Raw genomic sequence first — 22,051 nt, forward strand, 5'->3', positions numbered from 1 at the left:
AAAGCTTCATGCTGACCACCCCCCCCGGGGGGGGGCTCCACAAGCAGCTGTAACTGGAATTCATATGCTTGCCGACCTTCCAGGGGCTAAGGAGAGCACGTGCCTGAGGAGGACAGGGACCTGCGGTCCTCGTCAGACCTAACTCCAGTGCTGACTCCTACCAGGAGCAGGGGAAGCCCGATCAGGCACGTGGGGGCTGAAGCAGAGTCTAGCTGCTTCCTTTCTCATCCTGTGCAAAGCCCAAGTTACTCAAACAGAGAAGAGACACTGCAATCCTGCTGCCATGCTCTCCCATCTCCCCTCCAGTGTCACCTACAGATAAATGTACCAGCTGAGAAACTAGGCCTTTCTTTTAGTGTGGCTGTTTCTCATTTTCTCAGCTAACCCATGTTCAGCCAATGCTGTTCTTGCTGACTTCTGTGGTTCCCAGAGAGGAAGTTTAGCCAAACCTAGAGACAATCTTAATAGTCATGTATTTATTCTCAGAACATATAAACTTATCTTCTCAGAGAATAGAAAACAGAAATTTCACTCAGTGACTTAATGATGGACACAGTCAGCTCACCCAGTCCCCATATCTAAAAGATTCCCGGGTGGTGGGGCAGATGCCTAGAGTGCACAGCACCCTGTGGCACAGGGCTGTGCACAGCTCTAAAGGCTCTCAACCTGTTGTCAGGGTGACAGAGAGTCCAAGGTCCACAATCCTCATGATGCCAGATCCCCTGGGTCAGTAGGGCAACAACGTACTGTAGTACAGTCACACATGTGCTGAAGGAAGTCACCTCCAGGTGGCCAGGTGTTTGTTCAGGCTGGGGGACAGTGCTAGGCAGCTGCCCTGTAACCAGGACAGCAACAAGGCTGCAAGGGGCAGAGCTGGACGAAAGCTGACGTAATATGCTCCTCCATCTTCCTACAACATCTTCCTGTCCCTATGGAGCTCACCTCACAGGCTCCGGACCAGGGAATCTGATTGTTTCCTAAACCCCATACCCAAGAATGAGAGCCCAGAAAGAGGGATGTGAGGGTTAATAGGACAGGCACCCGCTTCGGAGCACGTTTATCAATCCAATCAAATGTTGTGTCAAGCAAAGATGGTCTCTTCCCTGCGCTTCTTGGTGAGGATGGTGCCTGGCTTGTGCTGGGCATCGGGGTGGTTTGCTAGCTCTGGAGGGCAGGACGACACCGGGCTCTCTAGGATAGCCTGCTTCAGTTCATAGAACACAGCTGAGTCCTCTTTGGTGAGGAAGGTAATGGCTACACCACTCTTGCCTGCTCTTCCTGTGCGGCCAATTCGGTGAATGTAATCTGCAGAGCAGAAGGATGTCACTCCAGACCAAGACAGATATCCTGATGGCTACTCTACCCCACCCAACCTCCATAGGCAAGCAATTTAGCTCCTGCTGTTGACATCTGGTGAACCCACAGTATTCGCCTCTCTGCCTGTCTCCCACTGTGGGCTCGTCACGTGGCAACACTAAGGGTCAACCAGCCCCCATGAAGTGTCATCCTAGACACTGGGGCCACACCGTCCAGACTAGAACAGTTTTTCAGAGCACCCTAACTCTGAGAGGGAAGATACAAGTGGTCTCTCCTTACCCTGAACTGAAGCCACCTTCGCTGGCACTCACCTTCAATATTTTTGGCCATATCATAGTTGACAACCATAGACACATCTTGAATATCAATACCACGACCAGCCACATCTGTAGCCACCAAAATATCCTTGGCTCCAGCCTTGAGGTTGGACAATGCAAATTCTCGCTGCTCCTGGCCTTTTCCACCATGCAATGTACAGGCATTGTACTGTTGGAAGACAGAAGAAAAAGGGAGTGGGAATGAGGACTGGGGGAGCAGAAGGTAGGAGAGAGCAAGGAAGCAAGGAAAGGAGTTGAAGGGAAATGAGGAAAGCAGGTGAGCTAGAGCAGAAAGTGAAGGAAGTGAGGAGTGCTGGGGGAGGCGGGGCAGAGCAACCTGCTGAGGTGAGAGCTGAAGGAGAGTCAGCACGGAAACAGGGAGTAGGAAAGTTAAGAATGTCAAGAGCTGAGTGCTGAGGACACCCTCTGCCTTACTAGCAGTTCAAGGGCCGTCAGCACCTCCTCCCGTCACTACACCATCTCAGACAGTACAGACCCCTCTCCAACAGCCCCACACTCGGCCAGGGTGTGTCTCTCTGGCCCCACCCCATTACATGGAGATCCATAGGGGCTCTGGCTGCTGTGATTGGAACTGAGTAACCCATCAGTTACTTCCTTCTTTCCTCAAGCCACACTTTTCTTTTGGCTCTGCTTCGTTAGATGCTGCAGAGATTAAACAGTGAGGAGAGCTGACACTGCCCACCCTGTCCCTAGTGTCAGAGAGCAGCAGCACCAAGGTTAGTCTTTGCTCTGCCTGCCAGACATACCCCCATCTTCTCAAGAGACTTGGCCAACACATCACAACCCTTCTTCTGGTTGACAAAAATGATGATGGGTGGATCAAAACCTTGTTCCAAAATTGCCAGCAGCTTTTTCCTGGGGGAAAAGGAAAATGAGATACACAGTACTCCCGACCTAGTGAAACACTCAACGCCAACAATGAACAAACTTCAGGGTCCTTCAACAGTGAAGCAGCCACCCCACAATGAAAGGAACTGTCAAACAAAAGCCCTCTCCACCCAGGTGCCCCAGCTCAGCTGGCCCTACCTCTTCTCTGACTCTGACATGAGGAAGACCTTCTGTTCCACTCGCTCGTGGGGCTTGCCTGCAGAGCCGATGTACACCACGGCAGGTCTCCGAAGATAGCTCCTGGCTAGACGCTCCACCGCCGGGGGCATAGTAGCCGTGAACATGACTGTCTATAAAACAGGAGGTTCAGCCCTGGGCCCAGGCAGATGGAACTACATACCCTGCTGCCACCACAAACAGCACATCTCAGGCTAAAGACATTAAATGAGACCTGCTATAAATCTGATACTTGTCACCCTGGGAAACAATGATCTTTACTTTTTATCTATGGCAAGAAGGACCAGAAGCATTTACTACAACCTGTGATCCAGATAGCATTGTGATTCCTTACTTTTGTTTAGCTTTTTTGAGACAAGATCTTGATATGTAGATATGACTGATCTGGAATTCACATGTACGACAAGCTAGCCTCAACCTTGGGCAATCTTTCTGCCTCTGCCTCCTGAATGCTGAGATTTTAGGTGTGAGCCACTATGTCTGGCACTATTTTTTTCTTTTCTACATAACATGGTTCTCTAGGAACAGTTTTCCAGGCTAATCTAAACAGTTCCACCCTTTGGACTTGTGCACTGGGCTCACAGAGGACTGTACACAGGCACCACTAGCATGCTGGAAGCATGTGCACTGGGCCCACAGAGGACTGTACACAGGCACCACTAGCATGCTGGAAGCATGTGGACTGGGCCCACACTAGGCAAGATGAGTATAAAGACTTGGGAACTGGCCCCACTTCTCCCAAGGAAGTTTCCTTACTTGGCGGTATTTATGTTTTCCTGACTCAAAGTTGGCCAGCATCTTCTCTGGGTCCTCAGCCTCATCTGTGTCGGGTTTCTGGTTGCTGACAGGCATGTGTTCCAGGATCTTTTGCACATCTGGCTCAAAGCCCATGTCAATCATCCTGTCTGCTTCATCCAGAACCACATAGGTACAGCGGCTCAGCACCAGGTAGCGGTTCTCCAGCACATCGATGAGACGTCCTGGGGTGGCGATCACAATCTGGGCGATACGGTGTAATCAAACACGGCCTTAGCAGGCAAATTCCTTCTTTTCTTTCTGCTGTGAATTATCCACCCACTTAGCAACAGACCTTCAGTGCTAAGAACTTGAACTCCAACCTCCAGTCAGATTTGGTACTTAGGGTTCCTGAGAACTGACATGAAATATCTGCTACCTTCCATTCCCTTCAGGAATGAATGGGGTTTCTGAGTGAGGTCAGGGTCAGACAGGTGGCATAAGCAAGAGGTTCTTCCTTAGATGGAGAAAAGGCTAATACCACACGGAGGGATCACACTGAGAAGTCTACACAAGAACCACTCTCTTAGCAGACTCCTTAAAGGATCTCTTCATCTATGGTTTTAAAAGAGTAATAAGAACACAGGCCCACTGACAGCCACGTGTGACTGCAGACAAGTTATTAACCTCGTCTTCATCTATAAAACAGTGTATAATCTATATCACTACCCACTCTCATATGGCTGTTGTGATGACCATTAATTATTAGCATTACTAGTTAGTATATATTACTATAATTAATTGCACCAGCTCCTGTGGTGAAATGGTTAACACTGTGGACTCTGAATCCAGGGATCTGAGTTTGTATCTCAGTGGAACCTGCTCTGTGAGGAAGAGACCTGGTCAGTCGTCCTCATCAACTCAGACCATGAGACCCAGCATAAACGGGCTGCCTTGCATGCTTCGGCCTTGCCAGGGGCGTGTTTTACTTCATTGTCACTAGAATTAATTAATGCTCATTTGAAAAACAAACCTCACAACCCATGCGTAGCCTGAAGCCTTGGTCTTCTCTGGAGATGCCACCAATGACAGCCACTGTGCGGATACCTAGTGGCTTTCCAAATTTGATGGTTTCTTCCTCAATCTGCTGAGCCAACTCACGGGTAGGAGCCAGAATAATGGCGTAAGGGCCCTGGTCTGACTCTTCGATCCTGTGGTAAATGGAGTATCCCACAGTTTCATAAGCTTTGGTCTCGTCCAACCACAAGTAGGAGCAAGACAAAGTCACTCTTCAGGGCAGCTATGGGAATGGGCAGGTTCCACTGCAAAAACCAGACTACAAGATAACCAAGTTCTCCAAGGAGCAATCCTTGCTCTTTGATAAGATCTACTTATTTCCTAGTATCCAACCCAGATTAAAGAGCCTCTGACTAAAAATATTTAAAAATTAAAGGTAGCAGTTTGGGGAGGGGGAGACATGCTGAAGGTATCAGAGGTAGAACCTTTGCATAACATATATGACGTTCTAGGTTTAATCCCCAGAACTGCACAAAACATGGTGGGTGGTTCACATGTAATATCAGCACTAGGTGAGGAGTGAAGGCAGGAAGATCAGTTAAGATCATCCTCTACAAAGGGAATCCAGTTCTTTCTCAACAAACAACAAACAAAGCCCCTCTTGTTTGCCTCATCTTTTCTACTCACCAAATCTGCCCAACTGGTAATAGCTGACCATACCTGTCAATCTTGGGAAGTGTGGTGATCCAGACCAGTAATGGGATAAGGAAGGCTGCTGTCTTGCCACTGCCGGTCTCAGCCACACCAATGATGTCACGATTCTGTAGCCCAATAGGAATGGCCTGACGCTGGATAGGTGTTGGCTCCTACAGTGACCCAGAACAAAAGCAATGGGTAGAGAATCACATGACCTGGAATAGTGCTAATACAGTGGGCACACATGCTACTACCATGTACCTGAGACACAAAGGGAAAGGGGATGCAAGAGGAAACACAATCCCTAAAGGCCCACACTCCCACAGGAGAGTGACCGCATGGTTTGTCTGGTGCCCAGGGACAGACAAGACACTAGATAGGGAAGGAACAAATTCTCCAGTCCCAACTACATTTATAGTATTAGAATGTAACAGGGAAAGCAGCAGATCTCCTAAGCCAATCTGCTCCTTTACCTTGTAGCCACACTTATCAATGACTTCCAAGATATGCGGGGGCAGAGACGAATCTTTCCAGGACCGGATGGGATTGGGGATCTTGCCACCTTTGGTGGTGATGCTATAGTCTTCACGGAAGATCCTCCAGTCTCTGTCTGTCATCTCATCTAACTTCTTCTGGGACCAATGGCGATCATCCCAGCGTTGCTTGGCTTCCTTCTTACGAAGTTTACGGAGTCTTGCCCTGAAGAGAGACACGAGGAAGATTAATACAGTCCTTTCTGTAGAGTCTGGGCTCCATCCAATCACCCTACACCCAATTACTCACTCCTCTTGCTCCTTTTCTTCCAGGGTTCGCCTCTTTTCCATCAGGTCTCCATAGAAACGTGACTGTTCTCGTTTCTGCTGCTTTAGGTCAATGCCTGCAATGAAGCCTCGCCCCAACAACTGCACCTGGTGCCGTTCTTTGTACCTGGGATGGAGAGATAAGGTAGAAAGGTAGCTATAGGAGGCAAGGGCAGATTGCCAACATGCACCAGGTCTCCACTCCAGCCAGCACCTTGCTGTGCTCAGAAGGCGGGGTGAACGCTAGTCTATCAATCTCCTCTTCCTCGCCCACTTCGCTTTCCTGTCATCAGCTCTTTCTAGGACCATTTAGTGTCCAAGACCCAGCTGGTGGGCACAGAGCTACTCACAGGGGGTTGTAGTCAATGGAAGTGTCTTCAGATGCATCCCACTCAAAGACAAACTTTCGGTCATTGAGATGCCTTGTTCGGCGCCGTTTTTTGATGCCACCCAGATAACGCTCCTACTCAAGAAGAGAACACAAAGCCGGTCAGTCCCAAGGCCCAGGCCCAAGACCAGAGCAGATAACTAACGCCTGTTTGTGAGGGCCTAGCTAGCACCTTAATAGCGTGCAGCTCCTTGCTCTTATCCTTTTCTTCCCGGATCTTCTGGCGCCCTTCCTCATCCTCGTTCCCATTGGTCTCCCGCTCCATCCTCTCTCTCCGTTCCCGCCGCTCCCGCTCCTGAGGATCTTCTGCAGATCAAAGAAGGAAAAGCTACAAAAGAGCTCAGTGGGAAGAGGTCCTGGAAGGAATCCAGTACATATGAGGAAAATGAGTGGATACACGTCAGACAAGGAGATCTAATAGACAGTCCATAACTTTCACCACTTTTTTCCTTTTCCAAATTCTGAAACAAGTTCCTATCCTCCACCCTCCCCTTTCTTTCTTGCAATGGTTGGGGGTCAAACCCAGGGCCTTACATAGAGTAGGCAACTATTGCACCACTGAGCTACAGCTCCAGTCCAACTTTCTACTTCTCCATAATTTCAGCCCATCCTTCCTGTGCAGGATAGAAAACAAACCTAGCATCTTCCTGCCCAAATCCTGGAACTGTTTCCTTTTCTTCCTCTCTTCTTCCAGCATCTTCTGGCGCTCTTCTACTTCCTGCTGCCGCCGCTTCAAAGCTTCAGCTTCCCGCTCTGCTTTGGAGAGGAATTTGGGCTTCAAGACAGATGGGAATGAGTATCAGAGAGCCTGGGGCAGGAACAACTACATCACTGCTACAGAGACCCAAGGAAGCCCCTGGAAACTTGCTCAGACATTAACTATTCTGATAAAAATGGCCTAGGACTCTGCTATGGGCTAAAGCTTTCCCTCATAATAAAAAGCATGAAGGGGGCTGCAGATAGTTGGGGGCCATGGCAACTTAGTTGTCTAGCACACTAAGTAAGGCCTTGTGTTCATGAGAGAACATCAGAGGAAAAACCTCTGGGGAGACGAGCACCAAAGAGAGGACTCTTAGGACAGAAGAGGCATCCACATCTAGGAACACGGGCCTCAGAAGCACTACTGCCACTGCAGCTGAGACTTCTACCACCCAGCGCTGACACTGAAGCTGCCCAGTCTGTGGTGCTGTTATGGCAGGTGGAACACATTAATACAGACCCCAAATTCCTACCTTAGCTTCAGCTTCTTCCTCAGCCTTTTTCTTGGCGAGAAGTTCCTCCAGGGACAGTGGCTGGATCTAAACACAAAACATGGGGACTTGGCTCATAAACATTCTCTCCCTTGGCTGGGTGGTGATGGCAAACACCTGTACCCATCCATACCCAGAGGCAGAAGCAGGAGGATCTCTGTGAGTTCAAGGTCAGCCTGGTCTACAGAATGAGTTCCAGAACAGCAGAACTACAGAGAAACCCTGTTTCGAAAAAAAAAAAACAAAAAAAAACAAAAAAAAACAAAAAAAACAAAAAAAACCGATTCTCTCCCTTGAGCTGAAGACAAGACTCACAAGTCTCCTTTACCTTAGGCTTCCTGTCGCCATGTTCATCCTCATCACCCTTCTTAGAGTCTCTGTCTTTCCGAGATTTGAAATCTTTTCCTCGACCAGGAGACAGGCTTTAACGAAAAAGAGAAAGGTCATAGCTCTCGCACCCTAGCCTATGAATGAGATTTAGGCTGAGCCCCCAAAAGAGTACAGATGTTTTCCTATTACTAAGACTGGCCCATAGTCATCCTCAAGTCCTAATGCTCTCTTAAGCAGGGCCCAGTTCCCTGCCTGCTCTAAAACCTAATTATGCCTTATCTTGTCCCCACTTTCCCTGATCTCCTGACTAAGCCCTTCAGGAAAGTGGACCTTCATCACTGTCATCAGAAGTTCTAAACCAGTCAGGGTAGGGGGTGCACGCCTTTAATCCCAGCACTCAGGAGGCAGAGGCAGGTGGATCTCTGAGAGTTTGAGGCCAGCCTGGTCTACACAGTTTCAAGACAGTCAAAACCACACAGGGAGACTTTGTCCTAGAAAATTAGTCACACCCATGAAGTCTCACCAACATGACTGTGTCATGTGAGCTGAACAAGGACAATAGACATGCTAACATGGATGGGAAGCCTGGCCTCAACGTTACACAAAGAGCTACAGGCAATTCAGGAATGCTGAGATCAAGAGAATAGTGTTCTCCAGGAAAGAACACACCAATTGTTTCTCCAATACCAAATGACCAGCCCTGAAAACATACACACAAGTAACATTACTTGTGATGAGCAGATGTACTTATGTATTTTGGAATACACATACATACACATATGTAACGACAATTACATGAAAATGGAGCATGAGGTCACGTATTTGAAAGTGAAAAAGGAGGTTATATGGAAGGGTTTAGAGAGAGGAAAGATGATATAATCATAGTATAATCTCAAACTATAAAAGAAATAATTTTTTTTAAATTTAAGAAAAAACCTTTTAGATTTTAGACAGGTGCAATGGCTCATCTCTTTAATTTAGCACTCAAGGTGACAGGCAGGAGGACTGAGAAAAGTCTGAGATCACCCTGGCTACCAAGTGAGACCCAACATAAAAAATAACAACAACAACAAAACCAGCATGGCGATGGTGGTGCATGTCTTTAATCCCAGTGCTTGGGAAGCAAAGGCAGGTGGATCTCTGAGTTCAAGGCCAGTCTGGTCTACAAAGTAAGTTCCAGGACAGCCAGGGCTACACAGAGAAACCCTGGCTTGAGAAAAAAAAAAAAATCAAAAATCCCAAACATTAGTTGCACATTGAAAAAAAAAAAATACCTTCAACTATAATAGTGAATTGAGCACACATGGCTGGGCTCCCACAGCTGGGGAGATACAGTTACTTACACCTTGGCTCATCTTGCCCTGAGCACTATTTCCATCTTCAGGTCCCTCACACTTGCTATATGTTACTTTCTAAGGAACAAAAGCACCCTACAGTCTCTGTAACACTGTCTTTTCCCTTTAAGCTACACACCACACCTGATAAGAATTCTATAGAGAAGCCTATACTACTTCCTGGGAACCTATCCCTCTCTCACTCAATTCTTCTTCTTCCCTTTTTTTTTTTTTTTTTTTTTAAAAGCAGGCTTTCTTGTAGCTCTGGCTGGCCTGGTACTAGCTTTGTAAACCAGGCTAGCTCAAACTCAGAGGTCTGCCTTCCTCTGCCTCTCAAGTGCTGGAACTAAAGGCATGTGCCACCACACCCGGTACTTCCTGGAACTCGATTTGTAGACCAGGCTGGCCTCAAACTCACAGAGATCCACCTGCCTCTGCCTCCTGCTGGGATTAAAAGTGTACACCACCAGGCCTGGCCCTTTTTTAATTTAAATTTTTTATTGCCACATTTTGTGTGCACACACATGTGCGTGCGTGTGCACCTGCACATTTGTACAAAGTCCAAGGACAACTGGTAGAAGTCAGTTCTCTCCTTTCACTCTGAGAGTCCTGGGGATCAAACTCAGGTCATCAGAATTGTTGGTCAGCAAGTGCTTTAACCCGCTGAACCATCTTGCCTGCCCTCAAGAGCTTTTGCAGCACCCACGTGGTGGCTCACAACCATCCTTCACTCCAGTCCCAGGGATCCAATGCCCTCTTCTCACTTCAGGGGATACCAGGCATACATCGGTGTATACACACACACACACACACACACACACACACACACTAAATAAATAAATCTAAATTTTTAAAATTAAGAATCTATTTCTATCTTTAATTATGTGCATGTGTCTGCGGGGGTATGCAGGTGAGTGCAGGTGCTCACTGAGGTCAGATGCACTGGGTCCTAAGGGGCTGTAGGTATAGCTACAGGCAGTTGTGAATCACCTGATTTGGGTGCTGGGAACTGAACCTGGGTCTTCTACAAGAGTAGTGAGTACTCTTAACTACAGAGGCATCTCTCCAGCCCAAATTAAAAATTTTTAAAGATATTCTATTAAATTTATTTGTGTAGCCTAGATAAGCAATTGAATGGTATAATAGAGTTATAGGAATGTTTGAGTAATTGGTAAGATTTTCAAATTAATTTATAAATTCCAAGAATACTCTGATCATCAAAATGTGACCTTAACTATTTTACTTTCTGCTTTTCGTTTTGTGGGGGGTGGGGGGTGTGGGTGCATGTGCGTTCAATATGAGCACAGAGGCCACAGGAAGAAGAGCCCCAATTTCCATCTTTCAGCTTTACAGCTAGAATATCATGTTATAACCTCTTTCTGTTTTCTTTCCTCCTTTTTTTGTTTTGTTTGGTTTGTTTTTTTGAGACAGGGCTTCTCTGAGTAGCCCTTGCTGTCCTAGAAGTTGCTCTGTAGGCCAGGCTGTCTCTGCCTCCTCATGCTCTACGACTGCCTGGCAGCACCGACTTTCATTTTGGGTCTGGGATCTGAACTCAGGCCCTTATGCTCTTACCACTGAACATGCCTACCCCCACTTTACTTTTTTTTTTCTTGTTTACTTTTATTTGTGTTTATTTTATGCTAAATGATTCCTGTGCTGTAAGATTTTGTTTCCTCAGTTTCTTCTTTTCTTCTTGTTTAGCTTTTTCTTCTTCTGGCTTGGGAAACAGTTTGTTCCTATTCCATGAGAATCATTTTAATGTTGAGGGAAGCTCACATGAATTAACCCAACCTTGAACTCTGGGAGGGCACCAGCGCGCCTTAGAGCTCCATTTCCCTGCTGTTCAGGGACTAGAAGCCTGAGTTTCAGCACTGCTCCACTGTTTGTCTTGGTAAACCTATGGACTCCATCGTTATACTGCTGGGACGGCGCAATTCAGAGTGACATCCGTCAGATACCTGGTGGCTTTTTATTTTATTTTTTTTTAAATATTTATTTATTATGTATACAATATTCTTTTTTTTTTTTTTTTTTTTGGTTTTTCGAGACAGGGTTTCTCTGTGGCTTTGGAGCCTGTCCTGGAACTAGCTCTTGTAGACCAGGCTGGTCTCGAACTCACAGAGATCCGCCTGCCTCTGCCTCCCGAGTGCTCTGGGATTAAAGGCGTGCGCCACCACCGCCCGGCTGTATACAATATTCTGACTGCATGTGTGCCTGCAGGCCAGAAGAGGGTGCCAGACCTCATTACAGATGGTTGTGAGCCACCATGTGGTTGCTGGGAATTGAACTCAGGACCTTTGGAAGAGCAGGCAAAGCTCTTAACCACTGAGCCATCTCTCCAGCCCCCTGGTGGCTTTTTAGATATGCATACCCTTTATGGCATGGGCAATTACACAGGTGTGCTTAAAGTAAACATAAAGATTTGAACTCCTGGGACTGGAGAGATGGCTCAGTGGTTAAGAGCACTGACTGCTCTTCCAAAGGACCTGGGTTCAATTCCCAGCACCCACATGGCAGCTCACAACTGTCTGAAGATCCAGTTGCAGGGGATCTGACACCTTCACACCAATGCACATTAAATAAACCATAAAAATATATATTTAAAAAAAAGATTTGAACTCCTTGATTTACTTCGTTTTGTAGGGTTTTCTGGGTCAAGAGAGTAGTTAATCATTTCCACAGGTCACAGACCACTTAAAGGAAGAGCCATTTTACTTTCCAAAAAAGATATATGCTGAGCCGAGCACAGTGGCTCACAGCTGCACTTCCAACACAGGCAGAGGCAGGAGGAGCAAGAGTTCAAGGTTATCCATCACTAGATAACAAGTTCAGGGCAAGCCTGGTTCCTAGTAGGTAGGAACTTACAGGCCACCTAGGGCCGTGTAAGAAGACACTAATTAAATATATAAACATCGGGCTGGAGAGATGGCTCAGCGGTTAAGAGCACTGGCTGCTCTTCCAGAGGTTCTGAGGTCAATTCCCAGCAACCACATGGCAGCTCACAACTGTCTGTAACTCCAGTTCCAGGGCATCTGACTCTCACACCAATGAACATAAATAATAATTAAATATATAAATAAGTAAATAGAAAATAACACACACCTTCTTAGGAAGTACATTCTGTGGAAACTACCAATAGAATCTACTTTATCCCATGAAGCTGAGCCACAGAGTAGCAAAGGTGAAGCACAGCATAGCCTAAAGCCCACTCTCACTGTGTTACCTGGATCTTTTGCGGTCCTTGTCCCTCCTGTGTCCATCCTTGTCTCTGTCCCGCTCCTTCTTAATCCGATCCCGTTCTTTATCTCGCTCTCGTTCTTTGTGTCGTCGTTCTCTGGAAGACAAAAAATTTAAGAAATCACTTGCTACTTCTAGAATTTCTTCCTTCATTGAGGTCCTGAGAAGGTTCCCATGCTTTCTCCTCAAAATAGTGTTTAATAAACTGGAAAACATATTTCTCAGGGAAATTCTAGTAAGATCTGTGTGTATGGTGTGTATGGGGGTGTAGATACATGTACCCTTGTATACATGTGTGCAGGCTGGAGCTGACATCAAATGTTTTCTACCACACTCCATTTTATTTGTGTCACCTGTGTGTTTATGTGTGCATGGTGAATGCATGGAGGTGTGCAGGTGCAAACGCCCAGGCATGTGCATGCAGGACATCAGATGTCTTCCTCCACAGCTTTCAGCCTTATACAAGGTCCCTCTGATGACTATACTTGGTTGCCAACCTGACTACATCTGGAACTAAAACCCAAAAATGAAGGGCACACCTGTGAGGGAGTGATATGGGAAGAGTCTTCTGTTTGAGTTGATTTCATTGGTTAATAAAGAAACTGCCTGGCCCATTTGATTGGCTAGCCCTTAGGTAGGCGGAGTAGACAGAACAGAATGCTGGGAAGGGAAGTTAATAAATCGCCATGCCTCTGCTTTCTCGGTGAGATGCGATGAAGCTCCGGCCCAAGATGGATATACTAGAATCTTTCCCGGTAAGACACCACTCGTGGTGTTACATAGATTATTAGATATGGGTTAAAGCAAGAGATGTGAGAATTAGCTAATAAGAGGCTGGAACTAATGGGCCAGGCAGTGTTTAAATGAATACAGTTTGTGTGTTGTTATTTCTGGGGCTAAGCTAGCCAGGCAGCTGGGAGCCAGGCGGGATGAAAGCAGGCCTGCCGCTCCCATCACTACAAGGGAGTAGAAGATCTACTTCTAATCCAAGTCTTTGAGGTAGGAAGATCTAATCTGGGCCACGCCTTCTGCTGGAAGTCTATGTAAGGAAACTTTTGCTCTTTGTTTGCTTCCCTTGCCTTGCTAACAAGTCCCTTCCTTCACTGGTGGTAGAGCCTACTTCTTCAGGATTCCAGTGTATACTCAAGACCAGCTGTGACATACACCCCTGTGGACTGAGAACTACTGGATTCTCGGACTTTCCATTCACAGCCAGCCACTGTTGGATTAGCTGAACCACAATCTGTAAGTCATTCTAATAAACCCCCTTTTTCTACACATAAGGAGGTATACTCTGTAAGTTTTGTTACTCCAGAGAACCCTGACTACTAGTCTGACTGAACTGGAATCCTGTCATTTTGACTAGGCTGACTGACCAGTGAGCTGGTGGCATCTGCCTGTCCCAGAGATTACAGGCACCCCTAGCTTCTTACTTTGGTGCTGGGGATTTGAACTCAGGCCCTGATGCTTACACTGAGTCATCTCCCCAGTCCTTCTACTTTAAAAAGAAAGTTATTTTATTTATGTGTTTTCATGCATGGATGTTCATGTGCCACATGTGTGCCTGTTGCCCAAGGAGGCCAGAAGAGGAGATCAGATCCCCTTGTACCAGAGTTACAGACAGTTGTGAGCCACCATGTGGGTTAGGAATCCCAGACATAGAACCTGGGTCCTCTGGAAGAGTAGCCAGGTCCTTAGCCACTGAGACATCTCCCTCATCTTTTTCTTTTCTTTTTTCTTTTCTTAAAAAACCAGGATCCCTCCCTGAACCTGGAGCTTACCGACTGGCTAGGCTGGCCCCTGCTACAGCAGGCATCACACGTGCATGCTCCCACACGTGGCCTCTTACATGTGTGCTCAGGGCCCCCACCCAGGTCCTCATGCTGCACAGCCAGACTTCACCCAGACTGGGCCTGCACCAACAGCGCCCGGCTCCTCATCCTCAGGTCTCCCAGAGCTCTGCCGCAGGGCTACTTAGTGCAAGCACATCAGGAACTGTGAGAACAGCTGAGCTGTCTTCCTCACCATCTGGATCTTTACCTTGTAAGCTCACTTTTAACCTTGCGGAACTGTCACTCAGCTGGGTGTCTGGGGCAGAGGAACACCCTACATTTGGTCCATCTGGACTACATAGTGACATCACACTTCAGAAAACCAAAGGGAAAAGGAAAGAGAAAGCTGAGAGTACTTGCAGGTCCACCTGGGACAAGGGTGAGCTCGTATAGGAAAAGCGGTTGCTTAATGCTGGAGGCATCAATGTTCTCCCTCTTCCTGTGTGAAAGACATGCAAAGTCACTTTACCTCTCTGTAGACTTGGAGCGGGACCGAGAGCGAGAGCGGCTACCTCCTCGCCGCCTATCCCGTGACCGATGCCGCTTTCTATCTTTAGATGGGGAGGACTTCCGGTCCCGGTCTCTATCTCGCTCTCTATCAGGAGTCCGTGATCGCTTCCTTTCCTCCTTGGGTGATGCGTCTCGGTCCTTTTTGTCAACCAGTTCTCCTGCCATCTGTGTGGGAAAGACAAGTACTTACTACGCACAGTTCAGTAATCTCAAAACATTAGTATACCTACTTCATAGATGAGAAACTGAGGCATAGGTACATATACTAATTGCTCGAGGTAACACAAATTCTAGATAGCAAAGACCTAGTAGGCTGACTTGAAAAGCCCATTCTTATGCTGGGAGGGGTGGCACATGCCTTTAATACCAGCACTCAGGAGGCAGAGGCAGGAGGATCTCTGTTAGTTTGAGGCCAGTCTAATCTACAGAGTGAATTCCAGCACAGCCAGGACAACACAGAGAAGAAACCTTGTCTTGAAAAACAAACAAAAAAAGCCCATTCTTATTCATTACACTATATTGTCTCCTTGTGATTTCTTTTTATATATTCACTTATTCGCTTGTGGAGACAGGGTCTCACTTTACAGCACAGGCTGGCCTTTAACTGCGGTGATTGGTCTTCCTGTTTCAGTTTACCAAGTGCCAGGATTCGGGGTCACCACACCTGGGAGCATATTCACTTCTAAATACAGACAATGAGTATACCATGGTTTTGTAACTAAACTACAAAGAATTATTATTAAAAAGATGTGTTAGAAGTCAATTGTGTTAGCTTATACCTGCAATCCCAACACTTTAAAAGCTGATGCAGGAGGAATAACCACAAATTCAAGATCAGCCTAGGCTAAGTAGTGAGTTCTAGGACAGCCTGGGCTACTGTCTGGGATATGTTTGTGAAGAGGAAGAGTTAGTAAACACCACTTATTTCTATTTCTAGGTGTCTATCAGATACACTAGCCCACCATGATCAGAAATTTTCTTGGGCTAGCAAGATAGATGGGAACGGGGGTAGGGGCAGTGGGGGTCTGGAGTGGGGTTGCCTGCTGCCACATCTCCAAGCCTGACGACCTGAGTTTGATCCCTGGAACCCATATGGTGGAAAGAGAACCAACTCCTAGCAAGTTGTCCTCTGACCTCCACACACACTCTATGGCATGCACATTCCCCTTTTCAATCCTCCCCTGCACCTACCTTTTACACACACACACACACACACACACACTAAAATAAATGTGAAGTGTCAAAGATTTTTAAATAAAGTATAATAATGATACCTGCTGCCAACCTCTGACCAACGCACACACCTGCACACACTGAAGGAAGAGGAGGAAGCAGCAGCAGCAGCTCTAGTTACCAATGGGAAATGTGGTGAAGGGTACACAGGAACTCTAAGAACATTTTTTCCCAACTTCCTAGGAAACTGGAATTATTTCAAAATAGAACATTAAGTAACAAAAAGTATCCTAACTAGAAGTCATAGAAGTGTTGCCTGAGACAGGTGGATCTCTGTGAGTTCCAGGCCAGCCTTGTCTACAAAAGCTAGTTCCAGGACTACATGTAGCTAGGACTGTTACACAGAGAAACCCTGTCTCAAGAAACAAAAACAAAAACAAAACAAACAAACAAAAAAAGCCAGGCTGTGGTGGCACACACCTTTAATCCCAGCACTCAGGGAGACAGAGGCAGGTGGATTTCAGTGGGTTTGAGGTCAGCCTGGCCTACAGAGCAAGTTCCAGGACAGCAAAGGCTATACAGAGAAACCCCGTCTTTTGTTTTGTTTTTGTTGTTTTTGAGATAGGGTTTCTCTGTGGCTTTGGAGCCTGTCCTGGAACTAGCTCTTGTAGACCAGGCTGGCCTTGAACTCACAGAGATCCGCCTGCCTCTGCCTCCTGAGTCCTTGGATTAAAGGTGTGCGCCACTACCACCTGGCGAAAAACCAAAAAAGAAAGAAAAAAAAAGGAAAAAGAAGTGCTGCTGGCCATTCTCTCCTCAGACCCTCACAGCGTGGTGGCTGTCTGTCTACCCTCCTGCTAGTACCCCCACCTGGGGTACACTGTACAGCACAGCACAGCACACTGCATGGTTCTCGGACTAGAAAACTAATTCAGCTAGGAGTTAATTGCCTCGATTCCATCAGCATCCCTACAACGTGGGCGCGTTATCTTAGGAGTTTATTTTATTCCCGAATGACTCAGCTGGAGTATCAGTGTCCTAAGCGTTTTGTTAGAATCCTCTTTCCCCAGCCAGGAACTGCCATATGCTTAGGAAGGGAATGTTAAGGATGAGAAACCAAAATGAACAAACAGCTCTTTGTAAAGGTGAAGACAACCTATTTTTATCTCATATTGACTAAAAACGATGGAATATCCAAATCAGTACATCATGCATTTCCCAGTGTGTCTCTCTCCTGCTTACAGCCCTAAGAAAACAACCCATAGAGAGAGTTCTTTTCTCTATAAAGCATCCTGGTCCTTGTTCATTCTTTTTTTGGTTGATTGATTTGTTGTTGTTATTGTTTTTGTTTTAGGGCAGGGCCTTTCTGTGTAGTCCTGGCTTGGAATTCACGATGTAGATCAGGACGGCCTCTAGTTCACAGAGAACTGCCTGCTTTTAATCCCGAGTGCTGGGTTAGAAGTGCACTCCACTGTGCCTGGCCTCATTTTTTCAGCAAGTTGTACTGAGCACCCATTAGTGTCAGAAGCTGTTCTGGGTCCCAGAGAGGAGATAGTAAACAGTCTGAGTTCATACAGTGGAGCACATTATTTCAAACACTCAGAATGAACACCAAAAAGATAACAAAACAAGGTAATATGAGATAGAATATGAACAAGAGAATATTCAGGGAAGAATTCTTAGCATGACATTCACAATGAGATTGATGATAGAAGAAACAGTCATGGAGAGATCAGGAAAAACAGCCTACAGACAGCACCACTGCAGGGGGCCACAACAGTGTAACATGGCTGACACTTTCAAGAGACTGCAGCTAAGTGGGTACTGACCCAAAGGGAAGCTAATTCCAGATGAGGTCAGTGTGAGATCCACAAGATGGCTCGGGAGGGGGGAGGGAGACGTGCCTGCTGCCAAGCCTGACCGAGTTTGATCCCTGGGACCTTCAGGACAGAACAAGAACTGATTTCCACATGCTCTGGCCTATACGTGTGGCACTGTGGCACACACTCCTTCTACACCACACAATAAAATAAATACACAAATGATTTTTCAAAAGATAAGATGGGGCTGGAGAGATGACTCAGTGGTTAAAAGCACTGGTTGCTCTACCAGAGGTCCTGGGTTTGGTCCCCAGAATTCACATGGTGGCTCACAACCACCTGTAACTCCAGGCAATCTAATACCCGTTTTGACCTCCTCAGGCACCAGAAACTCAAGTGGTACACAGATAAAGATGAACACAAAGCACCCAAACATATATTAAAAAAAAAATAAGATCAGTGAGTGGAAGTCAAATCATGAAACCGCTGAAAACCAGGGCAAAGGCACTGGATTTCAATAACTTAAAACCAATGGGAACACTCGGGTGGCTTTAAACAGAGTATAAAACGCAATACTCTTAAGAATTCCTCAAGCGACTCAGAATGCTGCTGCAATGCAGTGGGTCCTGGGACCATCAGCATCCATACAGTGGATCCTGGGACCATCAGCATCCATACAGTGGATCCTGGGACCATCAGCATCCATACAGTGGATCCTGGGACCATCAGCATCCATACAGTGGATCCTGGGACCATCAGCATCCAGACCCAACCAATCATGAGTCAAAATTATTCCAGAAAATTCTACACTGAACTTGAAGAGGCTTGCTCTAGGGATGTAAACAGAGATGGACATACTTTGGAAGCAGAGTTGACAAGAGAAAGAAGGGAAAGAGGAGACACAAAGACAGCGCTTGGGGCTGGGGAAATACCTCAGCCAGTAAAAGTGTTTGCTGTACATGCTTAAATTCCCAGTCTCCATGTTACAGCTAGGCATGGTTAAACATGCCTGTAACCAAAGAACTACCAAAAGGTGGAGGCAGAAGGTCATCCCAGGTTCAATGGAAGACCGTGTCTCAAGGGAATGAGGGGATGGAGAAGGACACCCAGTGTCCTTCCCTGCCACCCTCACCCCAACACATATGCACTCACCACTCACACAACAACACACACACACACAATTAACACAAACAACTTCTTCTGCAAACTCTGCTTGATGATAAAATAAATATATTACTGTCAAAGTTTGGGGAGGGGTGAGATAGTGAGAAGACATTTCCTAAATATATGGTTTGAGCAACCTACTGTTTTTTGTTGCCATTAGTGAACCAACCAGAGAAGACTAGGGAAGGAACAGAACAAAAGAGCTATTTTTGCCAGTTTGTGAGATATCAGTAAAGGAACCACAGAGAGACATGGAAAGACAAAAATACGAGTCACCACTACAGAGACAGCTGCTAGGTCACTGTGTCTTAATGTCATCTAAGCATGCAGCAGGGTAAAGAAAAAGCAGAAGGGGAGATCCACAGTCCAGCTCTGGCACACTCTAACACTGAAAAGTGCCAAGAAGATACCGGAAAAAAACAGCAGCGGCAATGGGGGTAGGGTGTAAAAATGTAACAGTGCAGAAACCGAACGAGAGAGAGAGAGAGAGAGAGAGAGAGAGAGAGAGAAGAGTCAACAAAGATTTGGAGGTATGGGATGACTTCACCACAGCTGTTTCAACGGTAGGAAAGAGGAAGAATACAAACCCATGAAAGAGAACTGCAACAATAAAAAGCAAAATAAACTGTTAGGGGCCAGGCAGGGCAAAGGCACCTGAATTTCAACTTAATCTCAATGGGAACACTAGAAGAGCTTAAACAGAGTAGGTAACAGCCAAAGATTACATTAGAGAAGAATTATTGAGGTGACCTACAAAGAAATGTGTGTGTGTGGTTTTTCTAGACAGTTTCTCTATGTAGCCCTGGCTGTCCTGGAACTCACTCTGTAGACCAGGCTGGCCTCGAACTCAAGAGATCCACCTACATCTGCCTCCCAAGTGCTGGAATTAAAGGCGAGCGCCACCACCATCACTCACCTGAAAATATTGCTTTTCTCTCTCCATATATATATGTATATATATATATATATGTATATGTATATATATATGCACACACACACACACGCATATATACATACATACATATACACATACGTGTGTGTGTGTGTGTGTGTGTGTGTGTGTGTGTGTGTATGGGGAAATGCTAAGTCCACAACTGTAATCTTAACACTAGGAAGGCGAAGTCAGGACTCAAAGGCAAAGGCAAGTTCAAAGACAGGACAGACTAAGCTGCATTTGAGTTCAAGGCCAACTTAAACTACAAGAGACCCTGACAGCAAAACCAAAAATGTAAATATAGGCAATAATGATTACAGAACACCCTGGCTGTGCTTCCCAGGACTGTTGTAGGGCAAAGACAAATTATTTTCATTTAATTGTTCATCAAGAGCTACTATATGCAAGATTCGGTTCTAGGCCCTGTGGAAGTTACAAAATAAAATTCTGAGCACAGGAAGCAGCAGAAGGTATGAGACACGCCAAGATGAAGAACGCTCAGACAAGTAGCAGTTTCTTTCCATTGGTAAAGATGATATAGAAGGATCCACGGAAGAAGTGGCTCCTGTGCTTTTTAAAGCACGGGTAGAATTTGAAGATGTGTAACTGTGGGTGAGGGTTAAAACTAATTTCCAGCAAAAAGCAGTAATACTGGCGATACCGAAGCGGGAAAGCACTGAGCGGTTTCTGAAGTACATCAGAGTTCCAGTCTGGCAGAAGTAAGGGAACAAGAATAAAGTCAGACGGAGGTATAGCAAGCGCAATGTCCATGGACCAAAGTCTGGGCTCATAACATCGTCCTGGGGGTGGCCTGTGCCCCAGGCAGCCACCACTGTTCCCGGGGCCCGCGCCCCTTGACTCCTGCCCGCCAGAGCTTCCCGGGCTCGTGCCTCTTCCCTGAGGCGTTCTTCCCCATCCGGTCCCAGAAGCGGAGGCCACAGCTATCTCCCCGCTCTCGCCCACTCTCCAAATTCGTGGGAGCCGCCTCCACTGCCCAAGACTCACCACCCCGCGCCTGAACCGCCTAACGCGGCCTCAACGTCGCCAAGCAGTCGCCATCTTTCGCGTTTCCTGATCGCGGAGGAGCACCCTGGCCGCGCAGGTAGCCGGGAAGGCGAGTCCCTGGGCCTGCACTGCGCGAACAGACAAATGGGCTCCAAAACTACCAATCCCGGAATGCACGGCGCGAGGGCCCGGCGGGCCGCAAGGTCTTCTGGGTAGTGTGGTTCACCGAAGGTTCGGCTTCTGTGGGAGAAAGAGTAAGTGTTGTCTTCCCACCTGCAAGGTTCTCCGGTGGCTTAGTCTCTCCGGAATCTTCTAGTAGACACTGCAGTTAATCTCAGTCATAGCTGGCATCTTACAGAGAGGGGATTTTTACGGCAACAAATAATTTACTGCTTTTGAAAAATTCTTTATGAAAAATCGTGAGAGAGATTATTGCCTCCCTTTTAGAGTTGGGTGAACTGAATTAGTTTAGTTAACTGGAGCAGCCTAATATTGAGGTAGTACAGTTTTCACGGTACTCCGATCGTAGGAAGGTATTTTAGCAACCTTGAACCCCCAGTAGGGTGAATGCCTTAATACCCCACGCCCCCCTCCAATAAATAAGCTAACCTTCCAAAGGCTTCCCCGGAAGGACTTCCTCCTAAACGCTTACTGTTGACTCAACATTTCAGATGGGATCCTGGTTTCCTCGTTTTCTTGAACTTTAAGATCTGCCCACTTAGGCTACTTGTTATTGTTGGTTTCTTCCTCCAGGTTCTCCCCACATCAGCCCAGCGAATTTTTCTTCTAGGCATATACCCACTTTCTTTCTCTTTAATTCAAACCGCAGCATCAGCACCCGGCAAAACAAAATGAAAATTGTACCTGCCGGGACGGTCGAGAGTAATTGGGGTCCGCAGCACTTCCCTTCAGGACGTGTTCCCATCATCAACTTTGTCTTAAGCCATAGTTATTGGTCTAGTCTTTCTCTTTTTATTTTTATTTCGTGTGCATTGGTGTTTTGCCTTCATGTATGTCTGTGTGAGGGTGTCAGATCCCCTGGAACTGGAGTTACACACAGTTGTGAGCTGCCATGTGGATGCTGGGCATTGAACCTGGGTCCTCTG

At 46.6% G+C, this 22,051-nt stretch overlaps 1 protein-coding gene across 1 annotated transcript; it reads right to left on the reverse strand.

Annotated features, from left to right (window-relative positions):
• Positions 1–461: 461 nt before the first annotated feature.
• Ddx23 (DEAD-box helicase 23) lies at positions 462–21,078 on the reverse strand. The gene is made up of 17 exons (XM_038344021.2): positions 20,946–21,078; positions 14,809–15,014; positions 12,494–12,604; positions 7,935–8,028; positions 7,589–7,654; positions 6,993–7,131; positions 6,529–6,662; positions 6,319–6,431; positions 5,952–6,095; positions 5,642–5,867; positions 5,193–5,338; positions 4,489–4,666; positions 3,477–3,719; positions 2,682–2,833; positions 2,402–2,510; positions 1,629–1,803; positions 462–1,305 (listed from the first exon to the last, which is right to left on the reverse strand). Exons 2-17 carry the CDS (start codon positions 15,012–15,014, stop codon positions 1,082–1,084), a joined length of 2,460 nt encoding a protein of 819 aa, XP_038199949.1. The 5' UTR covers positions 20,946–21,078; the 3' UTR covers positions 462–1,081.
• Between the last annotated feature and the right edge of the window lie 973 nt (positions 21,079–22,051).

This window comes from Arvicola amphibius, chromosome 9, assembly GCF_903992535.2.
Source record: "Arvicola amphibius chromosome 9, mArvAmp1.2, whole genome shotgun sequence".
Taxonomy (NCBI): Eukaryota; Metazoa; Chordata; class Mammalia; order Rodentia; family Cricetidae; genus Arvicola; species Arvicola amphibius.

What these genes read in the sequence shown, in the direction of transcription:
- Ddx23 (XM_038344021.2), bottom strand. Translation starts at nt 15,014, where the DNA reads ATGGCAGGAGAACTGGTTGACAAAAAGGACCGAGACGCATCACCCAAG. An exon ending in AGGAGCTGCACGCTATTAAG is followed by an intron (nt 6,432 to 6,528) that starts GTGCTAGCTAGG and finishes CTTCTTGAGTAG; the next exon opens with GAGCGTTATCTGGGTGGCAT. An exon ending in GGCTACGCATGGGTTGTGAG is followed by an intron (nt 3,720 to 4,488) that starts GTTTGTTTTTCA and finishes CGTATCGCCCAG; the next exon opens with ATTGTGATCGCCACCCCAGG.